The sequence below is a fragment of the Symphalangus syndactylus genome, chromosome 3 (genome assembly GCF_028878055.3).
Source record: "Symphalangus syndactylus isolate Jambi chromosome 3, NHGRI_mSymSyn1-v2.1_pri, whole genome shotgun sequence".
Taxonomy (NCBI): domain Eukaryota; kingdom Metazoa; phylum Chordata; class Mammalia; order Primates; family Hylobatidae; genus Symphalangus; species Symphalangus syndactylus.
Window position 1 is genome coordinate 135,304,366 of NC_072425.2, and position 17,235 is coordinate 135,321,600.

Here is a 17,235-nt window from a genome sequence, read left to right on the forward strand (position 1 = left end):
GGCCTCCCAAAGTGCTGGGATTACAGATATTATTCTATTTATATGAAATGTCCAGAATTGGCAAATCAATAGATACAAAAAAATAGACTGGTGGTTGCCAGGGGCTAAGGGAAATGGGGAATGAGGAGTGATTGTTAATGGGTATCAGGTTTCTCTTTGGGGTGATGAAAATGTTCTAAAATTGATAGTGGTAATGATTGCATAACTGTGCATATACTAAAAACCATTCAATTATGCCCTTTAACAGGGTAAATTGTATGGCATGTGAATAATATGATAAATCAGTTGTTTCTTGTTTTTGTTTTTTGAGACGGAGTTTCACTCTTGTCACCTAGGCTAGAGTACAATGGTGAGATCTCAGCTCACTGCAACCTCTGCCTCCTGGGTTCAAGCGATTCTCCTGTCTCAGCCTCCTGAGTAGCTGGGATTACAGGTGCCTGCCACCACACCTGGCTAATTTTTTTGTATTTTTTAGTAGAAACGGAGTTTCACTATGTTGGTCAGGCTGGTCTCGAACTCCCGACCTCAGGTGATCCAGCTGCCTCGGTCTCCCAAAGTCAGGCAAGAACCACTGCACCCTGCCACCAGTTATTTTTTAAAAGGCAAAAAACCTATTCCACAAGTACATAGAGATTGTAAAATCAACTTTTAATGTTTGAATTATATGGTCTGCTGGACTTGACAGATGCTCTTCAAAGCAAAATGACATTAGATTTAAGAAAACACCATTTCCAGTTTTTTTCTCAATAAGACAATATTTGAATATTTCTCGTGTGTGAGTGTGTGTGTGTGTGTGTGTGAAAGACAGAGAGAGAGAGAGGACTGGGTTTATTAGGAGTGACAGTAGGCCAGCCTAAATATCATACTGCAAAGTAATTTAGATAAAAAACTGGAGACTTACGATGACACAGGCAGCTGGGAGGGATCGGGGGTGTGCTGGCAACATGAATATTAGTCACCAGTTAAAATAAAAACTTTCCAGCCTTAACGGCTAAGATTTAGGGCATCTGAAGTCTTTAAAGTCTTTATATTTATATAATATTAAATATCTCTTTCAGAAATCCCCATTACTCTCAAGGAAATTTTATAAAGTTAGCAATTCACTCTAATACTAGATATACTAATATTTTATTTCCCAGGAAGACACACATACACAAAATCCAGGAAATAATTGTACCTTAAAATGAAGGTAATTAGGTTGGATTGAAATTTATGCAATTTGAAAATTATATGAAAGCAAAACTCCTCTAAATTTTTAGATGTGAATGTCGGTGTGAATACCCTACTTCTGATATTACTTAATAGATTAAATTTTAACAGAATTTATATGCTCTTTCTTGTATTAAAAAAAGTTATGAAAATGCTAAAGCAGTTGCTTTTTCATCGATATGCTTCTCTATAATGAATCACATCACATCCCTTCTGTGACTAACAAATATTTCATTTTATAGACAATAATCACCTACAAAAAATAAAATTACCAACTGTCATGATTTTGTTTCCCAAAACTACTGGGACAAACTACTGAATGCTAGAACTGTCTTTTTTCTAATCAGGGTATACAGCGCCCAAACCACAGCAGTCAACCACTGTTAATCACATCACAAAATAACACCGGGTGCCCCCAAAGCCAGAGCTCTTTGTGGTTCCATCAAGTATGCCATCACCAAACCACAATGACAGGTCACGCAAGGTGGAAAATCTCCCAACGCTCAGGAAAGGACTGACAAAATACCAACTATCCTCAACGAGGTGGTGATGACATCGTCCCGACGTCCCGCTCCCTCTCTCCTTCCTTCCCAGAGATATACGGGGCCTTTCTGGAGACCCTCCCCACCCGGAACCGGAAAAGCGACCATCTTCCCTAACCCCCCCGGCCGGATGTGGAGCGTAGCCAGACGGAGCACTCACCCTGGAAGAACAGGACGCCCAGCAGAGGGAAGAGAGCGCAGCCACGGCTTCCAGCTGCTCCTCTCTGCTGCATCCCGGCAGCTCTCCAGATGCTTGCACACCTTGTTTACAGCTCCCAATAACGACACAGGTAACACCGGAAGTGACGTCAGGGCAGGAGGCCGAGAGACAATTTAAATGGCCATCCGAAGTTACCATAGGAACCTGGCTTCTTTCCAGAACCACACCTGGTTTCACTGAGCAGAGATTTATTAACTTTCAGGCGGGAGCTAGTTGCTCTCTTTTGCTTGAAAATGAAGTAGGCTACAGACTTGGAATAATTACAATTTTGTTTTTATGGAATTCTACAGAACTAAATAATTTTGACGCTCTGACTGCATGTCAGACATCGTTTTTACGTCTCGAGATTTAGTTGAAGGTTCTCAGAATACACTCCCGTAAATTTAGAGTTCAGAAACACCTGGGAGATCATACAGTATAGATAAATATATATTAGGTGCTTGTAGTGATAGGTGCCACAAGTCTCATCGGTTGGTGTCCTTTTTAGTGTAGGTATTACAGCATCCAAAATTGAGTGTTTATTAAATTACTTTTGGCGGTGGCGATGATGATCAAATCATTACAGCCTGTATTAGAGGAAAAGGGGAACTGGGATTTGTGTGTCTTTGGTTGGAAAAGTAAAAAAGTTATGTTATCACAGTACTTGAAGTGAGATAGCATCACATACTTCTGAAAAAGAGATGGTACAATAAGTACGCTGCTTTAATAATCAGTAAGCCTCTTCCCTGGAAATTGCCACATGTCAATGAAAGCAGGAGGAGAATAAAAGTATGCTTTCGCTTTGGGGAAGAATTAATAAGTTTCCATTTTTCAATTTCCATTCCTTTACTAGACTTGAAAGCCAGTAGTTTTCCCTATTAAAAGTGTAATGCAAAGTACTATATAGAATCTTTGATACTTTTCTTTGAAAGAGCCCTCAAACTAAGTAGTGTTGTTATGCCCGATTCCCAGCTATCCAAAACAATGTGAAAATTCTGTGGAAATCCGTATACTTCTGTTTACCCAGTAGAAACTGTATCCATTACTGACTTGCAGGTTGTCTCCACTAAGAAAACTTTTCGGTAAAGATCAAATATATATCCATCTGTTTTCCCTGCAGTGTAGAACTTCTAGATATGTATATACACAAATTATATGATTGATAATTCTTTATTACTAAAGGTTTATTTACATAGTGTTTAAGGCATAATAAAAAATAAATTACAATACAAAAGTGCTCTTTAGGAAGGAGACACCAAACAACAGGCCCATATTACCCCTTGACTATTTAGCCAAGACGTAAGCTACAAATTTTGCTGGAAAAACTCTCCATACATTTTTAACTACTTCTTCATTGTTCTTATGGACCATCATCCAGGACATCTGTTTGAAGAAATATCCAGTTATAATATTTTCAAAGGTTAGAATTGTGAAGAAAAAATGTAAAATGTGATTAAAGGATATATAGCCTTCAGATGTAATTTACAGTTTTAAAATTGCACTTTAGAACTTTGCTTTTTTAGACAGTATAAAAGGCAGAATGAGACAGATATGTAATGAATTTCAGAATTGAGGTTCATATGTAAATCATACAATTTAAAAAAAATAGTATTGGAAAAATATCAAGGTCTATACATTTAAATACAGATAATCTGTTTGAAAATTCCAGTTTGTTAAAAGAAATAACATCTGCAGTCCAGTTGATTAAAAAGTGAAAATATCAATCTGTAAAGATTGATCCTGAGCCTAAACTTTTAGATGTTTTCTATCCTTTGAACAAATGCTTCTGTATCTTAAGCTTGGAAAGACACTGGGAAACTAAACACTTAAAAGGCACTTTTCTTTCAATCGCCCACTTATAAAGTTTGCTTTATCTACCAGTACAGGGGGAAAAAAGAATAAAGTTGGTTTTATTCCATTTAAAGTAGTTTTGGTATTTCTTTGCTCCATACCAAAGTCTTCCTCCCACAAAATAAACAAGTGAATTAGAATTTAAAAGAAAAAAAAAAAAAAAACAAGAAAAAAGTTAATAATGTTTTCTAGTTCTCAGAGTTTTAGATAAAACCGTACAAAATTATCATCATTTAGAGTTGATTTTTTTCACCAGTCCTGAATTTTCAAACTTGTAATATGCTGTTTCACAATCTTTTTATTAAATTGCTTAATGATTCCAGTCTGCAAATGAGAATAGACTTTGCTCTGTTGTTATAGATCATTGAATTGAGGGGGAAACATAGTAAGCTAAACAGTCCATCACTGCTCATGAAAGACCCACATTGTTGATTATTTTTCCCAGCACAGAAGAAAAGTGACAAGTGATTCATCCTGCAACGGTATCTGCCAATCTTTTCATATCTGTGTAACCTTTTGTAGTTACTGTGTGATTTAGCATTGTGCTATTGTAAATCTTGGATTAATTAACAAAACAAAAATCTATCACCTGGAATATTGAAAGAAATTCAATAAAACAAGATATGTCTCATAGTTAAGGAGAGACATAAAAATAAAAATGTCATTTAACAGTTTGAATTTAGGATTTACTGTTAATCAGAAACACCGAGGAGGCTTAGCTCACCTTTTAATTGAGAATATGGGAAGGAAAGAGAGTAAACACATTAACTTTAGTAGTAGAAATGCTGCTAAAAGAAATAAGTGAAAGGAAATATAACAGACAAATTGGCTTTTATCCCCTTTGACACCAATATATGTGTATACAAGTCATAACACTATAAGTAGTGTCTTAAGGGCAAAAATGTAGCTTCTTGTTTATAAAACCTAATGAGCACTTGAAAAAATTTACACTCTGAAATTAAATAAGACCTTAATAATGAGGCTGTGTATGACTGGTGATATGGAGGAGCACTGTGCTGGCTCCAGAGGGATGTTGCTTGTCTAGGTATATGCTGCAGAACTGGTTGGAAAACGGGTCACAACTGGAAAAGCCAAAGAAAAGTTTCCATTAACTTCAAGAAATACTAGGGTTCTTGTTCTTGGAAATCATCAGCTTCCTAAAACACAAAACAAAAGTTTAAATGGATAATATATGTGAGAAGAGTACAATGGGAATACTTGGCATTATGAATTACATATATGTTATTAGAAGGAAAATATTCTGAGGGAAAGTATTCATATTCTCCCCCAATTTAATTTTTAAAAGAAGTTTCCTAATCCTTATTACATAATTTTCAGAGTTAGTATCCTTAAATCATAGCCTCTAAGTACCTTTCATGCACACTTGGATGACCCACAACTTGCTCACACACATACATTCCATATTCTCCCCACTTCTCACTCTCATTACAAACAAAATCAGACATACAGAAAAGTAGAGAAGAGAGTATGTGGAATTTACCCATCCCTTAAATTCATTAATTCATTCTTTTCTTTTCTCCCCTCATCTCCTCCATCACCTAATTCTGAAGCCTTTTTTGTTTTATTTGCTTTTTTCCTATGCTTTTAAAATAAATTGCTGACATTTACCCCTAAATACTCCAGTAAGCATTTTTCAAAATAGGTACATTTTCTTTATAACTACAATACCATCACTATACCTAATACAAACTAACAATAATTCCCTAATATTATCCATATATTTAACATTTTCATATTCAAGACTTTCCCAATTGCCCCTCCAAGGTTTTTTTTACAACTAGCTTGTTCACACTATTATTCATCCAGTTGGGGATCACACATTGCACTTTGATTGTGTTCATCTCTTAAGTTTCTTTTGATCTAAAACATCTCCCATATTTATTTTCCATGACCCCAACTTGTTAGATAATCCCCTTAACTTTAAAAAGACAATAGCCATTGGTTGGTAAAAACTCCCTGATTTTGGAGTTAATTTTGGTTTTCTGGTTTTACAATACAATCATTTTTCTCCATATTCTCTTTTGTAAATCCTTGAGGTCTTTTCACTTTAGCCTATAAAAATGTGACCCTCTTTGCAACTAATAATGGTCTATAAAAAATTTCCTCCCGTGTAACAGAGCCAGAGTTTTACAGGATAAAGTCATTAATATCAAGAACTTTCTTATGAGCATAAAATTTAAGTTTGCATGTCTGGATTTATAACATCTAGAAATTAAATGTGTGGACCTATTTCAGAGAATGGGAGAAATTCTGAGCATATGAAAAATAAATTGGCCCGGCACAGTGGCTCATGCCTGTAATCCCAACACTTTGGGAGGCTGAGGCAGGTGGGTCACTTGAGCTCAGGTGAGACTAGCCTAGGCAACATGGCGAAACCCTGTCTCTACAAAAAGTACAAAAATTAGCTGGGTGTAGTGGCGCACACCTGTGGTCCCAGCTACTTGGGAGGCTGAGGTAGGAGGATCACTTGAGCCTGGGAGGGGGAGGTTGCAGTGACCCAAGATCGCACCACTACACTCTAGCCTGGGCAACAGATTGAGACCCTGTCTCAAAAACAAAGACAAGAAAAATAAATTATCCTACTTTTTAAGCCTGATGAACCTGAAAACTGGAAAAATAAAATTATACACTACTAAAACTGGATTCATTTCACGTAGTTATTAGTGCCAATAACTAAATGAGAGGAGTTGAAATCAATTCCAAATAGTACAAAAGCTCTCCTGTAAAAACTGCCAGATATGTCTATTGAGTCACTCTCTTAATACCATAATTGGCTTACAATTTAAAAAAAAAAAACAGAATAAGCAGATACTAATCTTTTGATTTAAAAAAGATTTATTTACTTGTTGAATATTTATTATTAGTAGTAGTAATAAATATAACTCCGAAGCCACAAATAACCTTAGGATTCTCTCAGCTTTAATGGCAGTAGAGTCCAGCTTCTTAATCTTTTGCACAAAATACACTCGAAGGAGGAGCTATCCATAAGACTAATAGAAGACTTTTGTCTCCCTCACCCAGCTCCTCTAATTTCATATGGGAAACACCTAACAGCCATAAAGTGATCTGAGAGTCCTCATTAGAGATGGGCTGGACATGTCAGAAAGCTGAAGAAAGAAATCAACCTATTTGTGAACCTTACCATCTGAAATTGTTAGTCTGTGTCTTCTAAATAAACAGAGACCTTTTTCTCTTGGTTGAGCCTTTCCTCTTCTTTTCTGTAACAAAGAAGCAGAAACCAAATGTCAGGTGAACAAGACAAGAAGCAAGTAGGTAAATCCCACAGAAGCTTCAGGTAAGGTATTTTTCCCCCATATTTTTGGAAGAATTACATGCACTTGGGAGTAGATTGAAGTTTACACAGGCTAAACTGGTGCCATGTAATTAATAATATTCACACCTCTGAACTTAGAGACTTTTCAGAATGTAAGGGAGTACAGTTTGGGTTCTGATTCAGGAACTCCAGAGTTTTAAAGCAGACGCCTTATTTTGCCATTAGTATCCCACCTCTAATTTATATTTGTTATTCAAAAAATAAATAAATAATTTTGTGTTGACCTAAGTCTTCTTTATTGATTCTATTCAAACTAGAACCTCAGAGTTGGGTTTGCTTAGGCTTCTTAAAATCAGTTCTGTTTGGCCGGGCTCAGTGGCTAACGCCTGTAATCCCAACACTTTGGAAGGCCAAGGCAGGTAGATCACTTGAGATCAGGAGTTCAAGACCAGCCTTACCAACATTGTGAAACCCCATCTCTACTAAAAATACAAAATTAGCTGGGCATGGTGGTGCATGCCTGTAATCCCAGGTACTTGGGAGGCTGAGGCAAGAGAATCGCTTGAACCCAGGAGGCGGAGGTTGCAGTGAGCTGAGATCATGCCATTGCACTCCAGCCTGGGCAACCAGAGCGAAAGTATGTCTCAAAAAAAAAAAAAAAGATCTGTTTATTTCAGTAAATATTTATTAAGGAAATGAGGTAAATGGTGCTGGAACAACTAGATATCCACATGCAAAAGAGTGAATTTGGACTTCTGCCTCAGCCATATACAAAAACAAACTCAAAATAAATCAAAGATCTAAATGTAAAAATTAAGACTGTAAAACTCTTAGAAGAAAACATAGCCATAAATCTTCATGATCGTGGGGATTAGGCAGTGGTTTTTTAGATGAGACACAAAAGCACTATCAGCAAAAGAGAAAAAATAGATAAACTGGACTTTATCAAAATTTAACTTTTGTTCTTCAAAGGACACTATGAAGAACATGAAAATACAACCCACAGAATGGGAAAAAAATAATTGCAAGTTGTATGTCTGATAAGGAACTAGTATCCCTTAAATAACTCTTACAGCTCAACAAGAATAAGTGAAATAATGTACCCCATATTAAAATGGGCAAACTCTGAATGTATGCATCTCCAAATAAGATATACAAATGGACAATAAGAACATGGGAAGATGCTCAACATCAAGTCATTAGGAAAATGCAAATCAAAACCCCAGTGAGATACCACTTCACATCCACTAGATGGCTTGATATAGTTTGGATATTTGTCCCTGCGCAAATCTCATGTTGAATTGTAATCTCCGTTGCTAGAGGTGGAGCCTGGTGGAGGGTGTTTGGGTCATGGGAGCAGATCTTTCATGGCTTGGTGCTGTCTTCAATAGTGAGTGAGTTCTCACAAAATCCGGTCATATAAAACTATGTAGCACACCCCCCCCCCAACTCTCTCACTTTCTCCTGCTCTCTCCATGCAAAATGTCTGCTCCCATTGTGCCTTCTGCCATCAGTAAAAGCTCCCTGAGGACTCCTCAGGAGCCAACCAACATCGGCGCTATGCTTGTACATCCATAGAACCGTGAGCCAATTAAATCTCCTCTTTATAAATTACCCAGTCTTAGGATTTTTTTTATATAGCAACGCAAGAATGGCCTAATACACGGTTATGATAAAAAAAAAAAAAAAAAAAAAGTGTTGAGGAGGATGGGGAGAAATCAGAACCCTCATATATTGCTGACAGGAATGCAAAATAGTCCAGCTGTTTAGAGACAGTCTGGCAATTCCTCCAAAAACTAAACAGAGTTACCATAAGACCTGACATCCACTTTTAGGAGAATTAAAAACATATGATCTACACAAAAGCTTGTAAATGAATGTTTATAGCAGCATTAGTCACAATAGCCAACAAGTAGAAAAAACCTAAATTCCCATCAATTGAATGGACAAACAATATGTGGTATATGCATACAATGGAATATTATGCAGTCATAAAAGGGAAAGAAATACTAATACACACTACAACAAGGATGAGCCTTGAAAGCATTATGCTAAATGAAAGAAGCTGGGCATAAAAGACCACATTTTGTATGATTCTATTTAAATGAAATGTCCAGAATAAGCAAATCCATAGAGACAGAAAGTAGATGAGTAGTTGTCAGGGGCTGATGAGAGCGGATAAAAGGGGACATAGCTGTGGATATGGGGTTTCTTTAGGGGAGGGAGCTTAAAAAGGTTCTGCAATTAGCGATGATTGCTGCACAACTTTGTGAACATGAAAAGGGTAAATTTTATGGTGGGTAAGTTTTATCTCAATTTTAAAATACATTTAATGAACACCTGCTATCAGCACAACAGACTTTCCTAGGCCCTGACTCATAGTGGCCCTGCTGGCTGCCTAGCCCAGTGGTTTTTACAAATGTATGCTTCACTTTAAGGGATTTTTTAGAAAAGCTTTACATAGCAGATTTTTATAAAATCAACCCCCCCCCCCTCCACACACACACACACATAGTAAAGAAATCCCATAAGGAAATATTTTGTGAAATTAAGAAAGCCTTTGTAAAGTTACTAGTTCATACCTAATTTATCTGTCCTGCAAATGTGAATTCTTTTATATAGGATTGACTTAAAGGGAAAAACATCTGTCCAGCAACTATTTAGCCCATTGCAAAATACCAAGAGTCGCCATTAGAGTGTTAGAACTTTCCCAGAACTGCCCAGCCTTACGATTTTATCTCCACCACTTTATGAGCTCTTTCGGCCCATCGCTTTTTCCGGTAATGCTGGAAGAGGACCACTACAATTACTATTATGATCATCAGTGCACAGGCAGAGCCAATGGCCAGAGCCAGGAAGTGGATCTCAGAGAAGCGTACTGTAAGGAGAAAAAGATTAAATTAGGATTCTAAAAAGAAGAGGACTACAATGAAATCTAATGACATAATAGGGATGCATTTAATCAATAGATGGAATCTTCCTTTTTCCTACCTTTATGCATAAAATACTATATTACCTTGTAAATCCTACTAGCAATAGGAAAACCATACACATACTTTAGTGGTTCTCAAAGTGTGGTCTTCAAAGTAACAGCAACAATATCACTTGAGAACATGGAAATCTTAGGCCCCACCCAGACCTACTGAATGAGAAACACTAGAGGTGGGGCTGAGCAATCTGTGTTTTAACGTGTTCTCCAGGTGATTCTGATGCAGCTTTGAAAACCACTGGATGGGTTGAACTACCTATGGGGTAAGGTTTTTGCTAACCTCATCAAACGTAGTGCCCAACCCGTTTCTCCCTGACTTCTCACCACTTTCATTCAGTCAGTCATTTATTCAGATTTATTAAGGGCCTACTGCATTCCTGGCCCTGTGATAGAAATGCAGAGCCAAAAAAGACATCATCTTCAAGGAGCTCATGCCACTGAGAGGATAGGAAAGTAAATCAGAAGCTATAGTCTAGTGGATAAATGATGGAAAAGGGAAACCAGAGGGAAGGTCCCCTAAGCCACACTAGAGTCTGTGAACCCTGGTTCTCTTGTCCTTTAGCTTTATTTCTGATTATACTTCCATAAGCCCTCAGAGCCAGAAAGGACATTAGAGAATGTCTAGCCCAGGATTCCCAGCCTTGACTCCATGAAGGAGGATGGGGAGGAAGATGGAAGGTAGTCTGCAAGCCCACAGAATCCATGTCTCATTTTGTATGTCTCCATTGTTTCATGGGAAGCAGGGCCATGGCTTTCATTTGATTCTCAAAGAATAATTACCCACATATGTTTAAGAACCACTGATTTTTTGTTTGTTTAACCTGTTCATTGTGCAGATGAAGAAACTGAGGTCCAAAACCATTACATTATTTCTTTCAATACTCAAATGACTTCTGCAAGGTCACACAGCCCTCTATTGGTGGGGCATTGAGAAATGGTTTTAAACTGTACTATGAACGAAAGGAAATCATACCACTGCACAGGCTTATATATTTGGAGTAGTGTTGGTTAAGAGCACACATCAGAGAGTACTAGGTTGAAATACCTAGCTGTGTGATTTGAAGTAATTAACTTCTTTGAGCCTCAGTTTCCTCATGTATAAACAGAAATAATGATATTCATCTCTTGAGTTCTTAACAAAAAATAAAATAATTCATGTAAGTTGTTCCATGCTGTGCCTGTACAAAATAAACACTCAGCTGTTAAGTACAATTCAGAGGTTGGGACATATTCACATTTATTGTCTCATTTTATCCTCACCATGATCCTCACTGTGTTATTCTCACTTTACAGATGAGGAAAATAAGACTTACTGATAGCTGGTAAATGGTAGCAATGACTCAAACCCAGATCTACAACTCGTAAGTTTTGTGTACTTTGCTCTTTGTTGCTTGGCATGGTTTTCCAGATTGTCCTTTATAGGGATGCAGACAATACAATGCACCAATTTAGAGCACAGTTTTAGATTCAAAGTTGATTGGGTTTGAGTCCTAAGTTACTCCATTTATCAGCTACATGACTCGGGGCAAATGACTTAACCTCTGTGAGCCTCGTTTCCTCATTGGCAAGATGGGAGGCATTAAATGCACAATAAATTGATGAGATATGTAAAGATTAAATAAAATGTGTCATGTAAAGCCCCTGACATTTGGGAAGTACTCAGTAAGTGTTAGCTACCATCATTAGTACCTGCCTCCTAGAGTGGTGTGGGGATTCAATGAGGTAGTGTGTGTCATGCACTTTTGACGGTGCCTAGCATTAGCGTAGGTACTCAATAAGTATCTCGAATAAATGAGTGAGTGAACAGACCTATTGTAAGCCTTTTATCAAAGAATTGCTCCCTCTCCCTTTCACAATCTCAATGCCATTTTTGTAACTGATTCTCTGAGTTCCTTTGCTTTACTTTCTGTTTCTTTCCACAGCCAAACAAAGCCTTTCTCTTTTTACCCCAGAACTCTTCAGTCTCCCTCTGAGGCTCCCAGTTCTGAAGGGCTAGTCCCTCTCTCTATCCATCACAAAAGATTGTCCCTCTCTCTCAGCCTTAACAAAGATTGCCCCTTTCTTTTCTACAAGCTCTCATCCTTTCCAAAACCAGTGTTCCCTGCATAACCTACCAGAGTGCACGACGCTGAGCCGGATCTCCCCTATCACCCCATCAACATCAGGTGGGTTCTTCACCTGGCAGGTGTATGTCCCATTGTCGTCGAACTGCAGTTTCCAGAGAAAGATGGAGGCATCATATCGCTCAGGGTTCCCATCCCAAGACACCCGGTCCTTAAACCGCCCACTCATGGGTTGGAAGGGGTCTATGTGGTAGTAGAATACCTAGAGAGGGGAAATGGCAAAAGGTCTTCTTACTTAGCACCCAGGCAAGGAGGCCAAGATGGTGGGAGCAGAAGTGAAACACCAGCAAACCCAACTGTCCTGTCTGCGGCTCTGTCGCTTGCTTTCCCCTTCAACGGCCTCTCAGTCTCTGTCCCAAGAATTGTTTCCAAGCTTAACCTTGTGCTTGCTGCTAAGAAAAATACTGGAAGGGAAAGGAGAAATGGACTGGCTTATTATTTCCCTAAAAAAGAGTACCCTGGAAAATGACGATAATCTACTTACAAACTGCTCAGGTCCCCCATCTAGAGGACGAAAATTCCAGGTCACTGTTAGAGCATCACCCACAGGGGCAAAGCTGGAGAAAGTGCATTTTAACCGAGCATCTGTCCCGTTAACAGCCTCCAGCACCCGGGAGGTATAAATTTCCACAGCTGCTATAGGCCAAAGAGCTGCAATGAAAAAGAAGAAAAAGAAGGGGTAACAGGGGATGTAGTATTGTGAGAACTTCTGCTGACACTTCCAAAATAAATATCTGAGTAGGACTTAAAGTAAAGTGAAATTGAGATGCCCCAGCTCCCAAACTGACTTCACCCAGAATCTACATACTCCTACCTGTATGCAGCCTGGACCCTCCCATTCCATGTGACAACTAAACTACCACACAGCAAGCCTTCGTAGTGCTCTTACTTTCTCCACAGCATGATAGCCTCGCCTCATGGTACTGACTTCAAAACTGTTATAACAAACTACTAACATCCGCAAATAGAATTGAAAGCATAAACAAAAAATTAAAATGAATCATAACATTGGTTAGACATTACATTATGTATTAAGGTTAAGCATTATGTGTTGTATGTAAAGTGGTCTCCTAGCAGGTAAGTTTTCCAGACGGGTCCTTATGTGGATTTTGTACTGTTACTAGTCTATTACAGGAACTGAATTAATCAACTCCAGACAGTTTATGTTTGCCTGCACCCCTAGAACCTTTATACCACGTGGCATTTTTTTTACCCTGATATTTACATTTAGAATGTGTGTGTTGGGGCACTTTCAAAATCACAGTAGGTCTCTCTCTAACAATCTCCACTTTCCTGGTGTTGCTGAGAGTCACAGACAAGACCCACACCCAGAAATCCAAATGCCAAGTCCTGCCAGCAGTAGGAGGTTGAGAACAGCCACACACAAAAAAATGGCATGTAACCTGAGATTAGAAAGCCCTCTCTGTGCCTGAATCACTGGCAGCTGAACACACCTAAACCTGTTTGTCCGAGAGCAGTTCTCCAAAAACAGTCCACCAACTTTGGTTTCAGTAAAACCCAAAGTAAAACAAACTGTATCTGTGGCTCAGTCTCCCAAACAAAAGTCTTGCAACTTCTAAGACAATTAGCTAACTTCGTAGAGTGAGCAGTGAAGGAGGAAACGCTGAGAGAAGCCCGCCGGCTCTTACCTGTGAGCTGTATGCCCAGGAGAAGAAGCACCGCACGAGTAGGGCTCTTGCCATACATGAGGGAAACCCAGCCTTGGCCCCAGAGACCAGACCGGGCAGACCGAGGGCTCCAACACCCTGCCAAGGCCACTCCGGCAGGAGCAAGCACCACGTTTTCCCAGAGAGAGGAGTTTGAGTTGAGTTCCTCACCTGTGCCTGTGACTCAGCCCGCTCTGCCTGTGCACTTTTCTGAAATGAAAGGTGGGGCCTCAGCTCCCAATGCCCTCCTTCCTTTCCTCTCTCCCGCCCTCTGCACTAACGAGCACAAGCACGTCTGCACAAAGGTCCCAAACTCCCGCAGTCCTCTCTTTACTTTCAGTTAATCTGACTGGGCTCTGGCCTCTAGATGGCCTCGGAAACAGCCAGAGGAGGTGGTGCCACTCTGAAATGTCCCAGACTGTTATGGGTTTGGCCCCCACACGCCCTTTTAAAACAGGCTTTAGGCTTGCCTGGGAAGTGAATGTTGAAACTGTCCTGCAGTGATTCCACTTCTTAAAGCACCACCCCAGGGCCACATTCACCTGGGACTGGATTCCATACAACTGCAAAACGGGAGTCGGAATTCCTCAGGACCCTCTGTGGACAAAAAGCTGATACCCTTGTTACCACAAGGATTCCTGCACTTCTTCTAGTTTGTAGCTTTCCAGGAGACCTGGCAGAAACAAACCAAATCAAATCTCCACGCTTAACAATCCTTTACCTTTGAAGAATTTAAAAACAAATCAGGACACCATCCCTGCTCATTCACCCTGCCATCTGAGTGCAATCTACAAAGTGCTCTCCTGCTGATTGTTTCATCTCCATAACGCCCCTGTGAAGCATTCCCATTCTGCCAGTGAGGACTCTAAGAACCCGAGGAAGGTAAATGATTTGCCCAAGGTTGCACAGCTACCATGTGGCAAAACCAGAACTTTTCTTAAAAATCTAGTGTTCTTTCCACTAAATAACAGCTAATATGAACAATCAGACATGGGGCGCTCAAGGAAAAGGTTTTCATGATAACTTTGTTGTGCCTCGGATTTCATCTGTCATTTTTAGAATAGCTAAATGACTGAGAAGTTTAAATAGCTGAGGAATCTAAATGAGAAAAGATGCCTCCTTGTCTGGAAAGAGGGTGGGTCATCGTTACAGATTAATGAAGCGGCACAGAAATATCGGTAGGAGGGGGATGAAGATTACACATGCAGTTAAGAAGTAGGCTGGGCTGGGAATCTAACCCTGAAAAAAGACAGATTGCCTTTATCCCTGGATTAGCAGTCTAGAAGCTCTTCAGTCACTCATAAAATCTCCTAGCTGAATCCAGAGCAGAAAGGGTGGCAGGAAAAAGACAAGGTGGCAGGCTAAGTAGAAAAAAATAAAACATCATAAAGAGGGAAGAAAAGAGAAAATTCTACCAAAAGAGAGGAGAATGCAGAAGTGCAGAAAACAGAAAGCAACAGGGGAAAGATGACATGGGCATGGAGCAAAAACAGGTAGACAACCACAAAAATCCATTGTGTTGGAACTCAGAAAACAGAGGCGGCCCCAAATGCAGACCAGCTGTGTGCTAGTGAAAATCTGTTAGCATGGTGAGAGCTTCTGAAAACTGTGTGGCGTCTTTGTCAGATTCTAGTTCAGAAAGGGACCTAAAATCAGTCTGCTGGGGGAACCTTTTAGATGATGGTGAGGAAGGATAAGATACAGCCTTTCTGGTAGGTAGGTCAGAAGAGTTCAGCTCCAGGACCCTGAAAGAAAAAGAGTTAAGGAAACTTGATCTTGGTTGGCTTCCAACTTTGCAGGGAAATACAGCTACAGAGGAAGGAGAGGTAGAGCCAGGATTTTGAAGTCTACAGCAAATTGCGAAAACTGGTGAGAGGTAGAGTTACCAAGGAGCTCAGGGATGCAGTGAAAAGCAACAGGAGAAGAATCAGGGCAGGAAGAACTGAACAAACTGCCTGTTGTCAGGAGCAGAAATCTCTCCCCCAGGTAGCCAAATGCCCATGAGCTGGCTGCCAGCCTTGCTCTGAGGGGCAGGAGCTATCCAGATGCCACTTCTCAGCTGAGTTCAAGTTCCTGGCTTAGTGCCTGGCAACGCCCAATTCCTTCCAGTTAGCAGGAGTGGCTCCACAGTCAACCACTTCACCTCGCTGGGCAAGGAAGAGGCCAAGGGTAGAAGGTTAAGAAGAGAAAATGCTAAATAAAAAGGATGTTTGCCCCTCACAGTTTTCTGGACGCCAGTCAGCGGGACTTAGACCAAAACTGAAGGCATCTACATAAGGCCTAAGTTATGTTTGGGTCCAGGCAAATGGAAGGAAAGGAAGAGGAGTTCTGGAAATTGAAAAGAAGAAAAGTAAAGTTTTCAGAGACACCATTTTCTTTCTAAACTTTTCCAGAGAAAGATCCTGATTGTCATTTAAAATTGTGACGTACCAATAGTTTTTGAAAGAATCTCATCTGTCCCATCCCTCTACACATTTCCCAAAAAATGATTTCTAGTGAGTATCCAGACCTTAGCCAGCAGGAGACTCACTGGGGGCTCAGGAGACAGAAGGGACAATGGGCCTGTATCAATATTTGTAAAAGTTGTCTTTCTCAACCTCCTAGGCAAAAATCTTTTTTTCGCCTAAGATGAAATTAGCATTCTGTGAAGCAAGGAAAACAAATAATTTAGCTCTTAGGGTGATCAGATAAAGCATTCGTTTACTCAAAAGTTTCTGTTCATATGTTTTTACTAGAAAAAAATCACACATACATAGAATATTTCTACCTGGGAGGAAATAATATAAGATAGGAAGGTGAAGTAAACAAATAATTACCACATTCTTGATTTTTAAATTCAATCCTTAAAGGATGAATAGGAATTCTGGAAAGAGGATAAACAAAGGCCTTCCCATTGGAACAAATGGGTGGGAGTGTGGTAGGTACCCACAGGGACTAGCATGCAATTCCTCAAACCTGGAGCACAGGAAGGAGTGGCAGGCCAGGTGAGAGGCTAGGTCCACCTGGGCAGTGCCCTCATCCACCATCCTAAGGAGTGTGGACTTGATCCTGACAAATATACCCATTGGGGATGGCTAATATGTGACCCGAGAAGAGCATCCCTAGAAGTAGAATTACTTTGGTATTTCCCAGAACCATTAAAAACAAGAAGGAAAGTCTTGGGACACCAACCACCACTTACTCTCCTGGCTTTCATTTGGGCTCCTGGCTTATGAGCCAGAATGAAAAGGTAGACCTAACATCTGTTTTCCAAAGACTGAGGGACCCCCAGCCTTCCCCAACCAACAACTCCAATCTCTAGCATCCTTTGTCAAAACTTCTCCGGGTTTAGAGAGCTTTTCAAAGATGAGAGAGGGAGGC

General features: G+C 39.8%; 2 protein-coding genes across 5 annotated transcripts in view; both read right to left on the minus strand.

Annotated features, from left to right (window-relative positions):
* MPZL3 (myelin protein zero like 3) overlaps nt 1-3,154 on the minus strand; it is a 26,612-nt gene extending 23,458 nt beyond the window's left edge. For all 3 annotated transcript variants that reach the window (XR_010120109.1, XM_055273343.2, XM_055273342.2), the window contains exon 1: nt 1,912-3,154. Coding sequence is in view for 2 of the 3 variants with exons in the window: in XM_055273343.2 (XP_055129318.1) it covers nt 1,912-1,984 (73 nt within the window). In the remaining variant the exon portion in view is untranslated. The remainder of the gene's footprint in view (nt 1-1,911) is intronic.
* MPZL2 (myelin protein zero like 2) lies at nt 3,106-14,118 on the minus strand. Of its 2 annotated transcripts, none has more exons than XM_055273350.2 (6): nt 13,858-14,118; nt 12,693-12,859; nt 12,200-12,410; nt 9,827-9,974; nt 6,965-7,040; nt 3,106-4,958 (listed from the first exon to the last, which is right to left on the minus strand). In XM_055273350.2, exons 1-5 carry the CDS (start codon nt 13,913-13,915, stop codon nt 6,977-6,979), a joined length of 648 nt encoding a protein of 215 aa, XP_055129325.1. In that variant the 5' UTR covers nt 13,916-14,118; the 3' UTR covers nt 3,106-4,958; nt 6,965-6,976. The 2 variants fall into 2 exon arrangements, with proteins under 2 accessions (XP_055129325.1, XP_063492622.1); XM_063636552.1 differs by having other exon boundaries at nt 4,147-4,883.
* Nucleotides 14,119-17,235: the final 3,117 nt, after the last annotated feature.